Source organism: Molossus molossus, unplaced genomic scaffold (assembly GCF_014108415.1).
Source record: "Molossus molossus isolate mMolMol1 unplaced genomic scaffold, mMolMol1.p scaffold_m16_p_22, whole genome shotgun sequence".
Classification (NCBI taxonomy): Eukaryota; Metazoa; Chordata; class Mammalia; order Chiroptera; family Molossidae; genus Molossus; species Molossus molossus.
In genome coordinates this window covers 26,327,978-26,348,893 of record NW_023425358.1, presented here as the reverse complement: position 1 = coordinate 26,348,893, position 20,916 = coordinate 26,327,978, and the positions used below count along the sequence as shown (strand labels likewise).

The 20,916-nt window shown below is 53.9% G+C and overlaps 1 protein-coding gene across 1 annotated transcript; it reads right to left on the bottom strand.

Annotated features, from left to right (window-relative positions):
* Positions 1–398: 398 nt before the first annotated feature.
* MVK (mevalonate kinase) lies at positions 399–20,744 on the bottom strand. The gene is made up of 11 exons (XM_036276969.1): positions 20,682–20,744; positions 19,697–19,788; positions 18,688–18,835; positions 15,220–15,355; positions 13,150–13,305; positions 9,442–9,545; positions 8,776–8,821; positions 5,098–5,188; positions 4,584–4,703; positions 1,474–1,627; positions 399–620 (listed from the first exon to the last, which is right to left on the bottom strand). The coding sequence occupies exons 2-11, from the start codon at positions 19,772–19,774 to the stop codon at positions 469–471; spliced, it is 1,185 nt and encodes a 394-aa protein (XP_036132862.1). The 5' UTR covers positions 19,775–19,788; positions 20,682–20,744; the 3' UTR covers positions 399–468.
* Positions 20,745–20,916: the final 172 nt, after the last annotated feature.

The window sequence follows — 20,916 nt, the reverse complement described above, 5'->3', positions numbered from 1 at the left end:
GAGGATAAAAAAATAAAAAAATAAAAAAAAAGACTGAAGGTGTGAAGGGAGGGGCCAGGGAAGGCTTCCTGGAGGCGGTGGGTGGGGCCTGGCCCTGACAGGCAGGCGGAAGTGAGAGGTGGAGGGCAAGGCACACTGCTCCAGGAAGCAGACCCCTGCATCTGAGGGAGTCTCGGGGAGGACAAGAGAGAGCACCTCCCGTCTCAGGTCTGCAGCCTCAGAGGACCGTGCACAGCCCCTGCCTAGTCGGCTCCGGAACGCAGGACGCAGGACGCAGACCACGTCTTCCGGGCAGCCCAGCCCTTTGCAGGTTCCAGGTCCCACTGCAGTGGCTCAGTCCGCGGAGGGGACGTCACAGGGGGCTGAGGGCCTCTCTGTCAGCGTCGGAGGCTGAGCAGAGGCCAACTCCAGCCCACAGCAGAGTCCCGGAAGGGCCTTCTTGGCAGGGCTGCGCAGCATGGGCCCATCTCAGAGGCCCTCCAGGGCTTGACGGGTGGGCGCGTCCAGGGAGGCAGCTGAGTGGATGGAGATGCCGGGGGCACCAATGCTGGTTTCCCAACAGTCAAACCCACAGCTGATCAGCGCCTGCTTCGTGGCCTCCACCTCTGGCCCCTCCAGATCTGGGGGGGAGGGAAAGCAACAGGTCACCTCTGACAACCACCTGCCCCCTTGGACAATATCTGCCCCCTTCAAGAAAGAGGTGGGCTTTCGAGTCAGAGACCTGGCCTTGTCATGTATCAGATGTGGAGCCTCAGACGAGTGACTTCTCTCTGAGCTATTTCTCCTCCTCTGGTAAGAGGGCTAATAAATACCTACTCAAGAGTCACTGTGGGCTTACTATAAAGCTAAGGGGACAGGCAGGGCCAAAAAGAAAGGAGACACAGAGGGGAGATGGAGAGAAAGGAGACCAAAGGAGCTGGCAAAGAGCAGATGGAAATGCAGGCGGGTGGGAGCATGAGCTGCAGGTCCTGAGGGCAGTGTGGTGTGTTGGTGACTAACCTCCACCAAGAGCCCCTTGCCGGCCCTGGTCACCAGCACAAGGGCTTCTGTAAGCCCCTTACTCTGCCTTGCTCTTTCCCCAAAGACAAAGGGGAAAGGAACCCCTTTGTCTGTAGCAAGGCCAGTTGCCATACCAGCCACATGAAGAGGTGACAGTGGTGAGTGGTGACAACATCCCGGTTATTTCTCAAGCTTGTGCGAGGCTTGACAGGTAAGATGGAAGAAACAGCATTTGCAATGTGAGCCCAGCCCTATGCCAGGCTTTCTAAATGCATTTTTTTCTCATGGAATCTTATAAACTAGAGATTAGCATACTTAGTTGACCAATGTGACAACAGAGGCCCAGAGAGGTTAATTAACTTGCCCAAGGCCACACAGCAGAGCTGAGACTTGTTTACAGGCCTCTTCCTCCCCCCAAGGGGAACGCCCCGGTCGAACCTTTGTATGAACCCTGCCCGCCAGCCCCTTGGGTACCTGGCCTGAGGAGTGTGATGCCACAGCCACCGCCACCAGCGCCAGTGAGTTTACTGTGCAGTCCACGGGCCATGGTCACCTGGCAGAGCTGGTCCAGTGAGGAGTGGCCCACACCGAGGGCATTCAGATGGTGCTGGTTCATATCGATGAGCTCCTGGAGAAGAAGATTCGGTCTGTTCCCATTTGGCCTGAGGGTGGGGTCTGTGCCCACCCTGTCCATCTGATAGGACACTGGTTTGGGACAGCAAATAGCTTTGACTACCCAGCACACAGTCCCTCTGCTAGTAAAAAGAGTCTCTCCTTCCTGCAGGACTTTCAGTGGGGCTGGGATGGAGCTGGTAATGAACACATGTCCCAGGCCTGGCCACAGACGCCTCTGGCCATGGTGATTGGTCAGGGAGAGGCATGTGGGCCAATCAGCGCCCTCCCAAGGTTTTCTCTGCCTCTTTCCACTGGAACAGCTTAAACTGGTTGACTTCAGAGGTAGGCCACCAGAGTTACCTACCCTGCACATGGTCAGAAATTACAAGGAAGACAGAGATTTCCGACTTGGTTGTTTAGGCCCCTGGATCCAGCTATGCCTGAAGGTGCTCCCTCTGGTGTTCTCAGTTATAAGCCAAAAGATTCCTTTTCTGCTAAAGCCTAGTCGAGATGGACTTTTGTCATTTATAGAAGTCTCAAGTAACAATCCATCCGATAGCTGCCTCAGGTACCGATATTCAGAATAAAACCTGGTTTGCAGTTCCAGCAAGATCACACATGGGGCGGGGGGGAAAAAGTTCAGATTTCTTTGACTCTGCATACTAAAATCCCTTCTCTTCTGAGGATCAAATGAGATGCAGGTTGAAGAAATAACAAAACTAACAGCTACCACTGCCCAGGCATCCTGCATTGACATTTCATTTACTCCACGAGGGTCTGACAAATACACAGTGTGCTGGGCACCGTGCTGGATGCTGGGGCTCTAGGGATGAGCACCCAGCTCTGGGAAGTTAGAATGTGGGAGCTGGAGTCAGGCGGGCCGGGGTTTCAGTGCCAGCTCTGCCCCTTCACGATCACGTGGCCTTGGGCGTGGTCTTTCACTCCGAGCCTCAGTCTGCCTTCTAACACAGGGGTGGGGAGAGGACCTGTCCCATCACCGTGAGGATAAAATGAGGTGAGTCTTCCCCATGACACCTGGTACGAGGTCAGTGCTCATCAGCAGCCATTAGTACTTTTATTGTTTCAGTACCATCATCCCCACTTTACAGAGGAGCAAACTGAGGCTCAGAGAGCAACGTGACTTGCCTAAGGTCACGGAGCTAGTAAGGCACCGAGCTGGCACCAGAAGCCAGATCTGCCCGACACGAAGCTCATGCCTACCCTGCCTTGGAAAGCGCCCTCATGTTCCTGCTGGCGCCCACTCGCAGCGCGTGGCTTGGGCTCCCGGCTCTGCTCCAGGGTGCCAGGAACACCCATGTGCCATTTAACCTGCCGAACACCAGCGTCTGTGGAGACCCACCTGCTTCTCCTGCCCGGGCCTGTCCGGCGGGGTGGGGTCAGCCCTCCCCCGCAGCCCGCCTCGCATGCCCCAGCACTTCTGACAAAGCAGCAGACAGGTGTGATGGCCCCGTGACAGCCCTGGGTGCCTTTCCCTGGGCCCGAGAGCAGGATGTGAGGGGAACCTTCCAGGGGCCCCTCTCTGCGCCTGAGCACCAGGCGTCACGTTGCCGAGGCAGGTTCCAGACACCTGTCACATTCTGATCCAAAATCTGTCAAGGACGGGATGACAGGCTGTGACACAGGAGAACAGCTCGCTGGTTTGAGCGCAAAGCTGTCCGGGAGTCGAGCTACACGTTTCAGCGGCTGCCACAGCCAAAAATATACACAATGTATAATCAACGTGCTGTTCTGGGGCATTCTCCAGGGGCTCAACGGGTGTATTTTAGGCAGTACTCTATCATTATTAATTTCCTACTCAGGAGGACTGTGTTCCCTCCTTACCACGTGAAAGGCGTTGAGAGCCAGCCAGGCCAAGGCTGGGGGAACGAGGGCAGAGCACAGTAATTAGGTCGTGTCCTTGTGCTCATTAAAGATTTGTTGACTGAAGAAGTCAGTCAGTCAGTCTGACCCCTGGCTCAGCCACTGACTAGCTGGAACACCTTGGAGAAAGTTGCTCCCTTCAGGCCTCGGTTTTTATACCTTTAAAATGGGGACAATATTCTTCCTAGGTAGGTTGTTGTAGGAATCAAATGAGAAGTCATTTCTGAAAAGTCGAATAGAGTAGCAGGTTCCAGTCATTCCAGGGGCTTCCGACTCAAATGCTTACAGGACAGAGAGGCACCAGGCAAAGACTGGGCAATACTTAGGGAGCAGTGGGGACTGTGGAGAAGTGGGCACCACAGGGGGTCCCATCTGCACCTCCAGCTGATTGCTGCTGCACAGCCACGACGGCTGGGGCTGCCTGACGCTGTGATTCTTCCAGGGAAGCCAGATGGCCTTTAATGCCAGCCCGCAGACCCCAGGCCAGATGGACCACGTCTGAGGATGAGCCCAGGCCCTTGGCTTACTGAGCTCGTGGCTCATCCGGCATTGTCCTTGTGCATCACCCATGAGACCTCACTGCATTCTTAAGACACGGCAGGGGGTGGGGCCAGGATTCAGACCCGAGCCTGATTAAATCCCAAGCACGAGGTCTCAACCTCTGTACTAGAATTACGCAAAGGGTTATGGGCTGGGGTAACAGATGAAAGAACAATGTTAGACTAAGTCTGATCCAAAGCATACAGGTGATAGTTACTGAATGAATGAATGCAGTTGGCAAAAATAGCAGGAAAGAGGTAGCCAGGTAAGAAGTCTCTCCTGGACCCATGGGAGATAGTGAGAAGTAGCCCGGTGCACCTTCCGTAATCCTAGCCCGTCACGTCTGGCCCGTAGCAGCCACTGCCCTCAGCCTAGTCTCATAGGCCAACCCCCTGGGAAGAGGCTTCAAAGGCACACGTGCTCCCATGTGCGCACACAGGACCCTGGTCTAGGCCTGCCCCGGGGGTTCTGAGCGCACTCAGACTGGGGAGCCCCTGCCTTAGACAGGGTGTGGGTGAGCGACCCGGATCCTGCAGACAGGTGCTTACTTCCAGCACGAGGTAGTGCTCTGGGGCCGGGGTCGCTGCCACCATCTCTCTCAGCACTCGCTCGCACTCCAGGGAAATGGCGTCTATGGAGGTCAGGAGGGGGGCCACGATCTCTGGGAACTGGAGGGAAAGGAAGGAAGGAAGGGCATGTGAGCCTGGGGGCAAGTTGGCACTGGACAGCTGCTCCGGTAAGGGTGAGGGAGAGGTGTCCCCATTGCCTACCCCTACCCTCCGAGGAACCCTCCTCTCCTTACAGCCTGGTCTCTGCCTTGCCTAGATGCCCCGTATCTGGGGGGGATCCGCACTGCCAGCCAGCACAGTGGGCGACCCCTGTCCCACCTCCCAGCTGGAGTGTGAACAGACAGCACCTCCTTTCCTGCCAAAACTGCCTCCCCAAGACCCCAACTCCATCCCACCCTTCTATTAACCCATGAGGCAGAGGCACAACTCTTGACACATGACTGTGACTGTTGTGACCTTGCCCGACACCTGCCCAGGGGTGGACAAGAAGCACCTTGAGCAGTCTGTTCCTGACGCCCAGCACAAGAGCCTTGGTGCTACGAGGGACTTTGGTGTTGGTCAGTAGGATCTTCAGAACCGGTGGCCTGCAGGGTACAGAGGGTCCACAGTGAGCTCAGGACGGAGGTGCAGGGTCAGGACTGGGGGCAATACTGGACTCCATCCTCCTCCCCACACACAGGGAGGCAACAGCAGGCTGGACACGGGTCAGAGGAAGCACAGGCTCCTGACGTCCAGCCCTGTGCGCTTGGAACCAACCACAGCTGCATCTTCGCTTCAGCCCCCGGACAGACGGACACTTCCCTTGGCTCATCACTCATCCATTCATTCGACTTCCACTCCAGGGAGCTGGAGTGAAGGGTGCTGGACATTTAAGAAGAAAAAGCAGCAGGTCCCAGGATGGACCGCACAGGAGGCGTGCAGGGAGGGAAGACGCCCATTGGCCGGGTTGGTCAGTACGGGAGTTTGAGAGAGGCCGGCCTGCAGAGTCGGTTCCCAGCATGCTGAGCCCACTCTTGCCCTGCTCCGAAACCAGATGCTCCCCCCTGGCTGCCCCGGGTGAGGGCGGTCCCAGTAAGCTGGCTCTCCGGCGTGACACTGTGTCTTCAGCTGCCCTGAGCTTTATAATCCCTCCTAAAGCCACAATCCCAATTGTCCTTGTGCTCAGCTGTCTTTGAGGACTCAAGCGCTCATTTCTTACCCTCCCAACCTGCCTTTCAGAGCACCGCTGGCCGGGGACAGAGGCTGGAGAATGTGGATGCGCCTGGCCCGAGACAGCTGGAGACAGGCAGATCCCTTGATACCTTTATTCCCTTTTCTTTTCACAGCTCAAGATTGTAAAATACAATAGGGCTGGAAAAGGCTGCCAGAAACCTGCTTGATCTCACCGCCCATAAGCCCATGAAATTAATATCGATTCTCAGCCTTGGAGGCCGGCGCTTTTTTTTTCTTTCTTTCTTTTTTTTAACTTTACAAAAGATGAACATTCTATTTGGCTTTTCTCTTCCCTTTAAAGACAAGCCGTTCCTCAAAAGGGCAGCGTTCTGGGAGGCCGCCTCTTGATCCACTTCACAAACAATGCATTTTTTTACGGAGAAGCACCATGCGTGGCTGGAGGCAAAGGGGCTCCTCTTTAAGCCATCGGTGGGATTAATGTGGTCTGGCCTCTCTGCTTCTCAGAGAATCTGCCATCTGCTCACCACAGCGCCCCGCAGCCAGCAGTGAAGGTCGAAGGTCAGGAGGGGTTTGGGTACTGCCTCTTCATCTTTCTTTGTAAGTCCTCCACGCATGGGCCTTCTACCAGCCCCACGAAACTCAGGGCTCCTGGGAAACCGCGTGACGGCCACTGGGGGCTTTGCCCTGGAAGTGCTTGTGGGCACTTGGCCTGGCCACCTCTCCCGCTTCGCTTCATCTCTCCTCTGCTCTCCCTGGCTGCTCACTCCACTCAGCCTCCCTGGCCTCCTGCCTGCTCCTCAACACCCAGGCACACTCCGTCCTGCCTCAGAGCCTTTGCACTCGCGTTTCCTCTGCCAGGGGTCCGCCTCCATCCTCCATAGCTCCGTGACTCACTCTTGTATTTCATTCCGGCATCTACTGGGATACTGATCATCCACTGATCCTCTCATCCAACCAGCTCCCTCCTTCACCTTGAGCCCCTCGTCCTGCTTTCTGTTTCCGGAAGGTGCCCAGGGCTGCCCGACATGCTCTTAAAGAGGAATGCTTTGGCTGGTTGTCTCCCCTCACCAAATGTTGTAAAGGACAGAGTTCCACGAAGGCAGGACCTCTCGTTCCCTGCTAAGGCCCCAGCACCCCATAGTTGCTCAATTATCATTTGTGGAATGATTGGATAAATTTGGTCAGCAAAGAGCTGAGAACTTCACAGATACTGTTTTCTGATTTCATGCCCAGAATCCACTGTATGTATGAGGAGATGAAGGCCTCAGAAGATATGACTCAGCCAAGGGCACCTTGCTAGCAAGTGGCAGAGCTGGGCTCACACCCAGGCCTGTGGACCGAAGGGCCTCTATCCACCACACCACCACCGACGGGCCCCTGAGCACGCCTTGGGCCTCTCCTGCCTTAGAAACACTCCATCCCTCACCTCCTGATTCCCCCCGGTAGACTGTGCACCTGCACAGGCCCAGTCTTAATTGGTTTTCTGTCCCTGGGGCCTAGTTCAGTACTTAGGATCTCACTGGCTCCCAGGAAAACACTGAGCGTATGAAATGCCACTGCCTTCATGAAGGGACCCTGCATCTGCAGCCTGACTTCTGACGCTCCTCACTGTCATCCGCAGCAGAGCGAGAACCCTTTGGGTGCCTTTGTTCTAAAGATTACAGTCCTGATTGCCTCCTCTGACAGACTGTGAGCCCTGAGGGTGGGCCTGGGCCCAGACATCTCGGAATCCTCTCTGGCTCCTGCTCTCACTGCACACCGATTCAGTACTGCACACAGATTCAGTATACCCAGCAGCCCCTTCCCCTCCCCCACCCGGGCCCTGAGGCTCCATTGCTAAGATTCCACAAGCAGCCAGAGAGCTGTTCCCCGCTCCCAAATGGCCCTGCTTCCTCCTCTGTGTACAGCAGAGATGTTTACCCAGGGGGGTTTGCCCTCCAGGGGACATGTGGCAATGCCAGGAAATATTTTGGGACTGGGAGATGGGGGAGGTGCTGCTGGCATCTAGCGGGTCGAGCCCAGGGACACTGCTCAGCACCCTACACTGCGCAGGAAAGCTCCACTAGAACTATCCCGCCCAGATGTCAACAGTGCGAGGTTAAGAATCCCTGATGCGGAGCCTCAGAAAGGGGGGCCTGGCTCCCGGAAGTTGACACAGCTGGGACAGGCAGATCCCAGAGGCGCAGGAGAGCAGCCCCATGTCACCCCAGGTCACTGAGCCACTAATGGAAAGGCCCAGCTGGCGATGGCAGGGGTCCGGGACCTGCTGCCCATCCACAGAGAAGACAGCCCTGGGACCCTCACAGCTGGGAAAAGGCCCAGTGAAGCAGCCAAGTGTCCTGGGACAATCACCGCCACCTGACTTGATAGAAGTCGGCTCAGGGAACAGCCGAAGGGCACCAGCTCCTGCCTGCCCCATGCTGCATGCCCTGCTTCTGACATCTGCCCGGAGTGCACACAGAACAGAGGGAGTCGAAATGCAACGTGCATGTTTGCGATTCCAGTGACTCCAGAGGGACGGTATAAGGAAACATACAAAACAAGCTGCAAGTTGCCCAACGTCACCTCTGTTCTAAGCCTCTCACAAGCTGGCCTCTTGCTCCTGTCCTGGCTCTGCCTTGCCGGCCTTCCACGTTGACTTGTGGTGGCTTTTGTGTACATGTCTGTCCCTGTCCGCCCGAAACGGTGTCCCAGATTCATCTTCATTTCCCTAGTTCCCAGTACAGTGTCATCAGGAACACAGACGGTATCAATTCTTGTTTGCTGAGCGAATGAATAACTAAATGAGCAGCACATCCTGGAAGTGATGGCACAGCCATGCGTGACTTTCCCTCTAATCTCCAGGCAGGTGAAGAGCTGCCGCGGGGAAGGAAAGGGCGGGGCGTTCTCATGGTGATGGCCGGTGAGGGCCACCCGAGGGAGGGGAGAGCCAGGGCCACCCGCCCCCGTGCTACATGACAAAGACACAGAGCTCCTCCGCTGCATGGACCGGGATTACCTCTTTAAGGATGAAATCTTTCCTTGTTGGTATCTGAGAGCTCCTCCTAGAGAAAAACCAGAGGGTCAGAAAAGCGCATCTTTGCCTCTTGGGAGATAAGTTGGATTTGGGGGTAGGTTTGTTTTGCCCCATCCAGGGAACAGATTCAATACTACAACCATCATTTCGGCTTCGGCTAAAAGGCTCAGGAGGCAGGAAGGTGCACCATGCTCCCTCTGCCAGGCAGCTCTTGCCAGGCCCTGGGCTCCAGGGTCACTCCCTTCCCTCCAGGCTGCCCAGCTCCACTCTGACAGCTCTCGTGGTGAGACGTGCTGAAGGTGGGACCCAGGACTGTGTCTAGGTCCCACAGGCGTCCTCCCCAGAGGGCAACTCAGCTCATGTGGTCTGCAAACCCCATAGCTATGGTTCTGTGGCAGTGACTTCGCACTCCCCTGGGGACATCAGTGGAACCGCAGCGGCCCAGGCCCAGGCCCAGCCCTAGAGATCTGCATTCAGGAGGTGTGAGGCTGAGATTTCTCCCATTCCTTTCGAAACAGGAAAAGACTATTTTTTTCAGAACCCACTGATTCTGTTCATCCCAAACCAACAGACCCTGCGCATCTACGATTGTCATAAGAATCTCAAAAATGATAAAAATAAAGACAAGAAGGCCGAGGCAACACCTACCCCAGGTGCTGACAGCGTTGTCCACTCCGGAGGGGTTCCCGTGAATCACCCTCTCCCCCTGGAAGGCCCACTTGTTAATTAATTCCAAATCCTCCGATGTCCACCTAAAGAAGACCCAGAAATTCATCTTTACCGTAGTGCTGAGTGGGGGCCTGGGGTCTCCACGGGCAGCAGACCCAAGGGCCACGGGCTGGGCTTGGCGGAGACCAGAGGCAAAGGGCTCGGGCTCTCGACCTCAGAAAGAAGAGAACCGCTCGAACCTCTCCAGCTACAGCACACACCATACCTTCCCTTCCCTCGGGAGCCCTCTGGCCTGGCACGCTGGAGAGGGCCCAGCTCTGGGCTCACACCGTCCTACGTGCCTCCTCCTGGCTGAGTGACCGGGCCCACTACCCGACCCTCTGGGCCTCACTGCCCTCAGCTGCAGAATGGTAGCTCCGTCCTCTCCAGGGGCCAGTCCGGGCGCACTGGGTGCCTGGCAAGGCGTCCGCAAGCGGCAGCGGTGGCTATGGGAATAACAGACCCTCACAAAAGCGCCAGCTCCTGAACCCAGCCTGCCTGAAGAGCGGGCAGAAGGATGACTTTCCCAAAGCCCTGCCCACGGGCCCAAAGCGCAACTGTTACGGATTCAGATTCCAGCCGCGCCTGGTGAGCCAGGTCGCACCGGCCACCTCTGGATCTCTCCCAAGCGTGCAGCCACACCGCCTTCCTCGGAAGGTGTCAGCCCGTTGACACGTGAACTGAACAGGCCCCGCGCACGCATGGATCCAACGAGGACCAGTGATTAGCCCCACTCCCCAGCCTTCTCTCTCAGCGTGTTTCTTCCCATTGATTCCCTTCCCTGTCAAACCACAGAAGGCAACAGCGGCTTGGCAGCCTCTGAGAGTGGGGGGCGCTCCGTGGCAGAGCTATGGATGAAGCAGGGAGCCTGGTCTGAACCCCATCCTGCTGCTGACCCAGTGGGCACCCCCCAGCAAACTCCTTCCCACCGGGGCCTCAGTTTTCTTATCTGTAAAACAGGGGCAACAGTATCAACCTCACAGAAGACATTGTGAGATGGAAAGGACATGTAAATGCTTTGTAAAATGCCTGGGAGATATAGTATATGCTCAAAAACAAAGGCCACCTGGGATCACAACTCATGGATTCACTCTAAACCCAATTCAACCCTCACCTGCTGTGGAGTCTTGGGCAAGTCAATCACCTGCTCGGAGGACATTAGGGGCCTGCTACTCACGTGGTGGTTGTGGGGCTATGACTAGTAACAAGTCAGCACCGCCCAAGGCTAGTGAGGACCAAGTGTCAAATGGGCCGTCTCCTGCATCCCCACAGTAACCCTACAGGGAAGGAACAATTACTGTCCCTTCTTCCAGAAGAGGACACGAGGCCCAGATGGGGAAAACGGCATCCCCGAGATCGCAGTGCTGCTCACTGCTACGATCAGAACCACGTCTCCGGACAGGAGTCGCAGCTCTTGACTAGCCACGTTCATGGTGCAGTGAGACGTGCTCACTCGCTCGTTCAGTACTGAGCGCCTCCGGGTGCCCACAACTAAGCTCACGGCAGGAACTGAGGCAGACGCACCCCTGACTGCTTCAAGCCTGGCGTCTAATGGAGAGAGTGGGTGTCAGTAAACAATCAGTATTTAACTACAACCCCAGGAAGTGCAGTAGGCAGGAGTGGACCCCCTTCTGAAAGGGAGGGAGGGCTGCGGGCCAAGGAGGGTCAGCGAGGCAAGACGTGGGGGAGAGCATCCCAGCTTGAGGCTGCGCGGCCTGCGCGGTGCCTGGAAATGGACAAGAGCTGGCTCCTTCCAGGAACAGAGCGTGAGTGAGGGGAAAGGGGAGGAGGCAGCTGATCCTGCCCTCGGCCTGAGCCTCTCAACGGATGCCAGTCCTTCCCCCCGCTCTGTATACAGTTTTCTCTTCAGGGGGCTCAGATTCCCAACCAGGAGATCGCATTCCAGGACCTTCTACTTTGGACATGTGTGGGTGGGGCGGGGAACCGGCGGGAAGAAAGCAGCCTGAAAAAGCCCCGATACACACACAGACACAGACACACAACACACACAAGTCACACTTTGCTTTCTAAGCTACTGGCCTGTGGGTAGGTGTCTATTCAGGGGTCCCGGGCAACCAGGCCTTCACTGATCTGGGTTACAGTCAGTGATTAGCACGCAGTAATGAGCAGCCGTCTTGAAGCCTCTGATTCACCATCTTACCACAGGATCACCAAATGTCCCCCCCAGGACCCCCCCCAAGAGATCATATAGAGCTGCCCTGCACTTTTAGGTAAGGAAACAGAGCCCCGGAGCAAAAAGGGGGTTGCCCAAGGCCACAAAGTGAGTTAGCAGGCAGACCTTACTGAAATTCCTGAAAACCCTTCCTGGTACCTACAGGAGCAGGCTCTCATTTCCTGGGGATTCTCCCGACAAGGAGCCGCTGCTATCCAACCCCCCCGCCTCCTCTCCACACACAGGACCCATCAGTGTGACTCTGGGAAATGCGGACAGAGCTATGACATCAACAGCCCCCAGATCTACTGCGGCCACGAGGGCCAAAGCAATCTTTGGGCTCAGTTTGACTTCAACTATATTTTAACCTCCATGTCTCAGAAGAGGAATTACTGGCAGTGACAGAACACTAACAGGCAGCCCACAGGGTCTGGGGAAACAGAAAACCCCAGCGTCTTCAGGGCAGACCTCAATTCAGAGCCAAACTCAGGGAGGGGATGAAGGGGGCCACTGCACTTGGCACAGAGGGCATGGGGACCCTGCTCTGGGAGGACACACTCAGCTGTGTCCAGCCTGCCAGCCAGAACGGTCTGAGCGGCCTTCTCTTCTGCTGGCTACCCTGAAAGACCAACCAGGCCAGATGGACCCCACGTGGCTGGGACTGAAGGCCCTCCACTGGGAGGGCTCCCTCAAACCCCACAGGTCAGGGACAGGCCTCGACCGGAAGCTGCCAAGCTGGCTTCTGAGGTCATAGGTACAACTCCCGGGACAAGGCCCGGGGTAAACTGCACCACCTCTGTGCTGAGGTGGTTTCTCAAGGTCTATTCCCCAAGCCACAGAAACGTCCACCCGCAGCCGTCCTGATGAGCCTCACCGACGACACTCCCCCTGTGGAGACAAGCTCAAGGACCTGCAGGACGGGAGATGCCCTCATCTGACAGACACGCCTCCTGTGCTTATTTCTTGGCACATCATAATTTTTCCCATAACCATCTGATACGACCTGGCAACACCCACCTCGGTATTAGTATTACCATTTACAAAGGACACTGAGGCGTCAAGGGGTGCAGCGGCCTGGCCACGGCCCCACAGTGAGTCAGTGGCAGAGGTGGCCCAATGCCTCATCTACCCCTCTGCCTTCTACATCTGGGCTCAGGTACTTTCTGGGCACTTGAACCCAAAAGAGGCAAGGGGTAGCGCTTGGGGAGCCACAGTGGTTCAGCACAGGGGTGAATAGCTCAGGCTCTGGACTCAGGATGCCTGGGTTTACATTCCACTCTGCTATCACTAGCTGTGTGGCCTGGGCCAGCCTCTGTTTGGCCTCCCTGTCCCTTGGCTTCTTCTGTAAAGCGGCAAGTGACGCCTCTCAACTCACAGGGTGGTTGTGAGCTTTTAGCGAGAGAACCCACGCTCAGGTCACAGCCCACAGGAAGGAAGGAAGGAAGGATAACGGGCAGGGCGAGGGCCGTGAGTACCTGCTGGTGGCCTCTCCGTCCTTCAGCGGGTTTGGGATCTCCTCGCACAAGGTCAGGAGGGCGGCTGCCAGACACGTGGAGTAGGCGGCACTGGAGCCCAAGCCAGCGCTAGTGGGCAGCTCCGACCACACCGTGATGTCCAGGCTGGGCAGGGCACTGAAACACACAGCAGGGCGCACAGCGTGACTCTCTCGAAGGGTGGGCACAAGATTCCTTTAAACCGCTGCGTTGTCCAAAAGAGCTCTTAGCGCCTCACGGCCCACCAACCATTCCTCTAAACTCCTTCCTGTCCCCACACACGCGAGGCTCTTTGCTGGCCCTGCTCGTAGCACAGGCTGGTCTCCCTGCCCAGGAAAGCTTCACTCCTCTTTCTCCCCCAGGGAAATTCCTACCAACCTGCAAGACCCTTCTCAGTGTCATTCCCACTGGGAAGCTTCCCCCGGACACCCAGAGGTCATCCTCAACCTGCCTCTGCAAACTACACATGACCGCCCCACCCAGATCAGGAGACTCTGAAATACGCCCTCCCATCCCGAAGGGGACATGCCCCCTTCTAGCTGAAAATCCCAGCATCCCAGCCTTGAGACATTTGCAGATGTGTCCTCAGCACGGCGCCCGGCACCCAGGGCCCCTAAGCTGCGTCTGCTGCACGGTGAGGGGCTGCCCCCTGGGGCTTTCCCTTTGGGTTCTGGACCAAAAAAATCAGAGTGATAACTCACTGTGTGCCAGATACTACACTAGGCCCATTTCATCTACAGACGACCCCTGAACAATGAGAGGGGTGGGGACGCTGACCCCTGAGCGGCTGAAAATCCGCGTGTAAATTAAGTCTGCCTTTTGCATCCTCGGGTGTGAAACCGAGGGCCAACTGTATATTTATTGAAAAATATCCATGTATAAGTGGACCCACATATAGGTGGCCCCACACAGTTCAAATCCAGGTTGTTCAAGGGCCAACTGTACAACATTTCCAATCCTCCAATACTGTTCTGAGGAAAATAACAATGATGATTATTTTTATAGGGGCTAACATTTACCAAGTAACATGCCAGGCCCTCTGTCAAGCCCCTTAGATAAATGAATTCATTTAACCTCAAGAACCCTATGAGGTAGGTACTATTACTACACTATTGTACAGATGGAAAAACTGGCTGGGGATGGGTAAGAACCTCAAGCAAGCCCTGGCCGGCTTGGCTCAGCGGTTAGAGCGTCGGCCTGAGGTCCAGAGAGACCCGGGTTCGGTTCCCGCTAAGGGCATGTACTTCGGTTGCCGTTTGTCCCCGGCCCTGGTTGGGTTGTGTGGGTGGCAGGCACTCGAAGTGTCCCTTTCACATCGATGTTTCTTTCTCTCTTCCTCTCTCTCCCCCTCCCGCTCTATCTGAATAAAAATGGAAAAATGTCCTCAGGTGAGGATAAAAAAAAAGAACCTCAAGCAAGCCACTGAGTGCCATGCTGGGATTTGAACCAATGCAGTCTGACTCTCAATCCATGCTTCTCTATCACCACGTGACACCCCCTCAACAGGACTGTCACCCTCTAGGAGCTGGCTTCCCCAAGGGCAGGTAACCCATTTCTGGTCATAAGGTACGAAGCGGATACAGACTTCCCTCTGCTCATCACCGCGTTTCCCCGGAGCCTGTAGGCTGTGGAACAAGGGTGGCTCTATTGACACGGTGTGGGAGAAGCCACACAGTGTCGAGGACGGAGTCTGGCTTGGGGTCCGCTGAATGGAGGAGGGCAGAGGAGGCAGTATGGGGTTGAGAAGGTGAGCGTTAGGATGAACTGAGTTGATGCCCAGCTCTACCATTTACTAACTAGCTGCATGGACTTAAGTGACCTTATCTCTCTGAGTCTGTTTCTCCCCGTACAAAATGAAGACAGTGCCTCCCTCGTAGGGTTGTGGTGGAAAGCGGACCATACATAAGTGTCCAGCATGGTGGCTGGCACGTGGCGAGGCAGCTGATGGCTGGTGTAAGCGTGTGCCTTCTCCAGCAGCCCAAACTAGAGAAACCCTCACCCATTTTCCGGGAGGAGCTGAACCAGAGCGCCTTCCCCAGGCCAGGCACACACCTCTGCTTCCGGCAGATGGACAGGTACAGGTAAAGGAAGGCCAGCACAGCCAGGTGCTCGTGGTTGCCACAGTCCTCAGGGAAGCCCGCCACCTCCTTCAGCTTCTCCACTTTCTCTGGTGTGATGTCGCCTTGCTCTGCCACACAAGCAAACAAGTACACACAGATGAGTGAGAGAGACAACAGAACACGAAGAACTGCATGGTCATGGCAACTGGAAACGGGGCAGACGCGGATGCTCGATCCGAGCACCGCAGCCGAGTCCGTCAGTGGACTTCAGGCTTTGGCGGCAGGCACACTGGGTTTGGGTCCTGACTGTGAAGCTGACTGGCTTTCTGGCCTTGAGCCTGGGACTTAACCTCAGTTTCCCCCCTTGGTAAACAGGAATAACAACAGTACCTTCTCACAAGATTGTCATGAAATAAAGTAAAATAAAGCACATAAAATCCTTAACACAGCTTCTGGCACACAGTAAGTGCTTAATTAGTGGTTTTAAAACACTCCCTACACACACACACACACACACACACACACACACACACACACAGAGTGAATGCTAGGTTAAGCATTCAAAGGCCTGGGTTTGACCTTCATTGTACAAAACCAGTACCAAAGGCAATAAATACTACATTCCTCCTAAAAAACTTCTCTCTCCCAAAATATAATTGGCGAGAACAGGACACTGAAATAAAACCAGTGAACAAGAAATACAGAGATTTGCTGGGGCAGGAGAGAAAGGCCAGGCGGCCCTGGCCGGTTTGGCTCAGCGGTTAAAGCGTAGGCCTGTGGTCCAGAGAGACCCGGGTTTGGTTCCTGCTAAGGGCATGTACCTTGGTTGCAGTTTGTCCCCAGCCCTGGTTGGGTCGTACAGGTGGCAACCACTCGATGTGTCCCTTTCACATCGATGTCTCTCTCTCTCCCTTCCACTCTATCTGAACAAAAAATGGAAAAATGTCCTCGGGTGAGGATTTAAAAAAAAAAAAAAAAAAAAGAAAGGCCAGACGGCAGTTTCTCCTCAAGTGTGCGTGAGAAGCTGGGGCCTTCATCTGTGAGGCGGAAGAGGCAGAACAAGTCTGACGAGCTTACCTTTACAAATCATGAGTCTGGACATGAAACTGAGCTGGGTGTGCCTGTGTCAGGATACCTCAGGATGGGGCACATATTCAGTGCTATATGTTGACTGAATTAATGATATACTAAAGGCAGCCAAGCCAAGGAGAGGGTTACTGAGAGCCCAGACATCTCAGAATTCTGATGGAGGCGGAATAGTTCATTAAGAGCCCAGGCCTTGATTTTAGAAAGAGCTGCGTCTGGCCCAACCAGTGTGGCTCAGTGGATTGAGCATTGCCCCGTGGACTGAGAGGTCCCTCTTCGATTCCCCATCAGGGCACACGCCCCACGCCCAGGTTGTGGGCTCGATCCCTAGTGGGGGGCATGCAGGCAGCAGCTGAGTGATGTATCTCTCTCACGTCAATATTTCTATTTCTCTCCCTTCCTCTCTCTCTAACAAAAAAGGAATCAATAAAAAAAAGAAATATATCTATATCTATCTATCTCTATATATATATATAAAAAAAAGATCTGGGTCCGAATCCTTTCTATATCACCGATAAGCTGCATGACCTGAGCCACTTGGCCCCTGAACCTCAATGTTCTCATCCATAAAGTGGGGGTGAATAATACCACCTACTTCCAGAGAAGGCTAGAATTCTAGGAGCACGAGTATACATAGTTCTGTGCCCGGCACACATAAAGACCCAATAAATAGTCACTGTGTTTATTATTGGTACAAAGAACACTGAAAGAAAAAAAAAAAGGCTGATCTTTGCAATCAAATAGAATCTTAGTGTCCAAAAGGCTCAGATTCTCTTTGTTTCCTTGGAGAATAACTAACAAGCCCTCATGTATGTACTGCACTCTGCATCACAGACCTAGGCCCCCCGGATCCTGCTATCCTCACAGCAGCCCTCCCAGGCAACAGAGTTCCGGTTCAACGCATTGAGTGACCTGCCCAGGCTCACTCAGGGAGCCAGAAGTGGTCTCAGACATGTCCCATCACACCTGGCTGCTTCTCTCCGTGCTGCTGACATACAGAAGCAGCAGCCAGGTCTCGGGACATTTCCAACCTGGCTGGACGGTCCGGTGCACCATGAAAAGCAAGGTCCAGGTTGCTCTGGATGGCTGGTTTCTGAGGCGTGCTCCAAAGCAGTGGCTCTTGACTGAGGTTTCCCTGAGGTCACCTTTCAAAATACACATGCTCAGTCCCCTACCACCACTACCTGCCACTACTGATTCTCAACAGGAGGGGGGAGGGCCAGGAATCCATCTGTATTCTTGCAAACAAGAATAACAATAACGAAAAAAAACCTCCCTAGAGGATCTGAAGATAGAACTAAGGTTGAAATTAATTGCTCGAAAATGGGGGTTTTCAACTCTTACTCCCTCTCCCTCCAGTCTTTGAGAGTGGCTGAGTGGCTTGCTATGGACTGATTGGGATAACGCCCTGGAGGGTTCTCACTTGCCCCACTCTGGCTGTTCTAAACAACAAGACATCAGTCCAGAGAGGATACAGCCAACGGAGGACAGCAGGCATGCTCTTGCTCTGATGCACGTGGGGACTCTGCAGACGAAGAAACCTTGCCTGCATACGAGTGGACACGACATTCCCCCAGCTCTCAAAAACCAGCACGGAGGCCTTTATTTACTGGAAGACAGTAAATGTCCGGAAGAAAGACCCACATGCTTCTGAGGAGTGTATATGGCCTGGTCCAATTTTAGTTACAAAACAAGCTATCTGCCTATCTCATCAATCTACCTACCTACAGAAAATAACCCAGTTGGATTAACACCAAAATGCTTAAGAGTTGTCATCAGGGGTGGTGATAATAGGTGACCTTTTTTTTCTTTTACTCACAATGTTCCAGTATTGACTGTATTTTCCAATAATAAGCATAAGTTACTTTAATTTTAAGTGATTTCTGTTTGTTGGTCTGTTTCAGTGATTTTTAATTATCCATAATACCAACACATTCGCCTTGTTAAAACACCATTTGTCTACTCCTGGATCTAAGGAATCTCCCAGAGGTAACTACTCACCACTGTCAACTGGATGGCTATCTTCCCAGCCCTTTCCTATACATTTACATACACACTGATACTTAATCGGTGTCACTCCTCATCACACTGTACCTGCTGTCGTGTAACTTGTGTTTCTGCAGTCGACAGTAGGTCCTGATGATCTCTCTACAACAGCCCACACAGATCTAGCTAGTGCATCATTTTCTGCTTTTGAATTAAAAAAAAACTCTTAAGTGAGGCTAACTTTATGGAGTCCGGAGAGAAAACACCTCCAGAGTGGCTGGCTTCTGGCTCTCTCAGAACAGCTTAGAATAACTGCCCAGCCTCGACTTACACCCTCCCTTCAAGGCCCAGGTTCTACCCACATCTGGTTCTTCCTCCCTGCACTTACCCAGAAAGTTCGTGTCCAGCAGCTGAAGCCTGGCCACATCCCAGGCCCTTTTGATGCCAATGTTTGGTAAGTTGAGGCCCACTTTCCCACTGCTGTGGGGTTGAAGCCGGAGATATGTTCTCAAGTTCAAGGCCACAGCCAGTGCTACCTATAGAACAAAGGGCAAAACCAATTAGCCTGAGGGTGGGTGACAACAAGCATGGCTGCTATCTTGGGAAAATAGGGACAATGTCAAAAACACGCTAAGAGGAGAGAGCAAATACGAGTACACAGGTCACTTCTACCCACACCCTTGGCACACCCTCCCACTAAGCCTGGGCACAACCACTACCACTACCACTACCAATCAATTAGGAGTTCATGTCTACTTATATTTGCCTTTCTCACGCAAAACTCCAGAGGTTTGCAACACCAAAGAATGGCTTCCCCACAACCACCATGTTTTCAAGGGTAAGTTAAGAACATAAAGAATGACAGACAGTGGAAAACCATAAGCTTTGGCTTCAGACACACTTAGATTCCCTTCCAGTTCTACCAAGGCATAGGGGACCTTGGTCAAGTTACCAATCCTCTCCTGAGCCTCAGCTTCCACACTGGTAAAACAGGATAATAAAAGTTTAATCCTAGGGGATAGTTGTAAGAGTTAAATGAGATGATGCATGTTTCAGACTCCTTTGCTGGATCCTACTCATCCTCCCGACTTCTAAATGGTGACGTGCCCCAGAATTCAATCCTCAAACCTCTTTTCTTCTCCGCCGAAGCTCACTGCTTAAGTGATGTTATTCCACTCACAGAGTTACACGTATCATCTTTTTGTTATCTCACTGAGTGGGCCAGAGAAGCCCTTCGGTGGGCATAAGACCCGTCTTTCCCTTGCTTGGCTGGGGAGAAACTGACCTCCTCTCTGATCTACTATGAGGCTATGCCTCAAGGCTTCCTTTTAGTTTTTTTAAGATTAGTGTCAGAGAGAAATGGTGCCCAATCCTCGAAGGCTCTGGGGGCCGTTTACCTTGCCATGGACCACGGCATGCTCTCCATGAAGGATGACTTTCCCGGGAGCGGACACCAACAGGACTTCTGACAGCATGGCTCCTGGGAATCCTGAAATGGAAAGCCGGGGGATGGACCGCCCCCAGATGTTAGAGAACTTATAAAATGCCTCGTCCAAGCTCATTATTAGAATTAAAGAAAAATAAGTTTAAAAAGGCAGCTGCAGTGTAGCAGTTAACTCGTTAACTAAACACATCAGAAAGCTCAGGGTTCAAACCCCAGATCTTCTACTCCCTGCTGGTCATCTTACCTAACTCACTCAATGGCTTTGAACCTCAGTTTCCTCGCATGTTAAACGGGGGCAATAACTGTACTAACCTCAGGAGGTTTGGGGAAGGTTCAATTAAATGATGCAAAGAAACACTCAGCAGTGTCTGGCAATTTGTAATGACTGGATTCCCGGTTGCTGCTTATTACTGGCTCCGCTCTTGGTTCCAGGTTTTATTAGTACTACTATTAAAGGCAAAGACTGAAGTGAAATCATGGACCAGAAAGAACTCTTTCCTGGGTATTGAGGCTACTTCCAATGTATCACAACTATAAATAGGCTGCAGAAAACGGCTATTACGCCCCTTTTTGCACACTGAAGTCAGGATCTCTGCAAGAGTCAGTCCTAGAAAGTCACTTCTGGGTCTCCGGGTGTGCGCATGTCAGATTTTTGTAAATAATGCATAATCACCCTCCATTCTAGGCTTTATCTGCCTTAATTACCTCGCTATAATAAGACCCGAACCTCGCCATGCGCTACGTACGACCGCGGACCCGTTTCTTAGCAGGGGAAACCGAGGCTCAAAACCACATCTGTCAGAGTCGAGGTCCCGGCCCCTCGGGACGGATGCTCAGAGTTGGGGAAACAGCCAGAGAAGCCGGGAGCCCGGCCTAGGGTCGGCCTGGGTCTCGGCTAGGACCTCGTGCATCCCGGTCCCACAACCCCGGCCTCTGACCTGCCGCCGCCGCCGCCGCAGCCACTCAGCTCCTAAGCCCGAGTCGCTCCCAGACTCCATTCCCGGCCTCTCCCTTCCGCCCAGCCAATCAGAGCGCATAGGCCAATCTGTGCAACTCTGTCGTCACGGGGATTCCCCGCCCAGCTCCTTCCGGTAACCAATGGAAAACGAGTTCGCGAGAGTGTCCCGCCCTGGGCCGACAGCCACGGACCAATGGGAAATAGGGGTTGAGCGG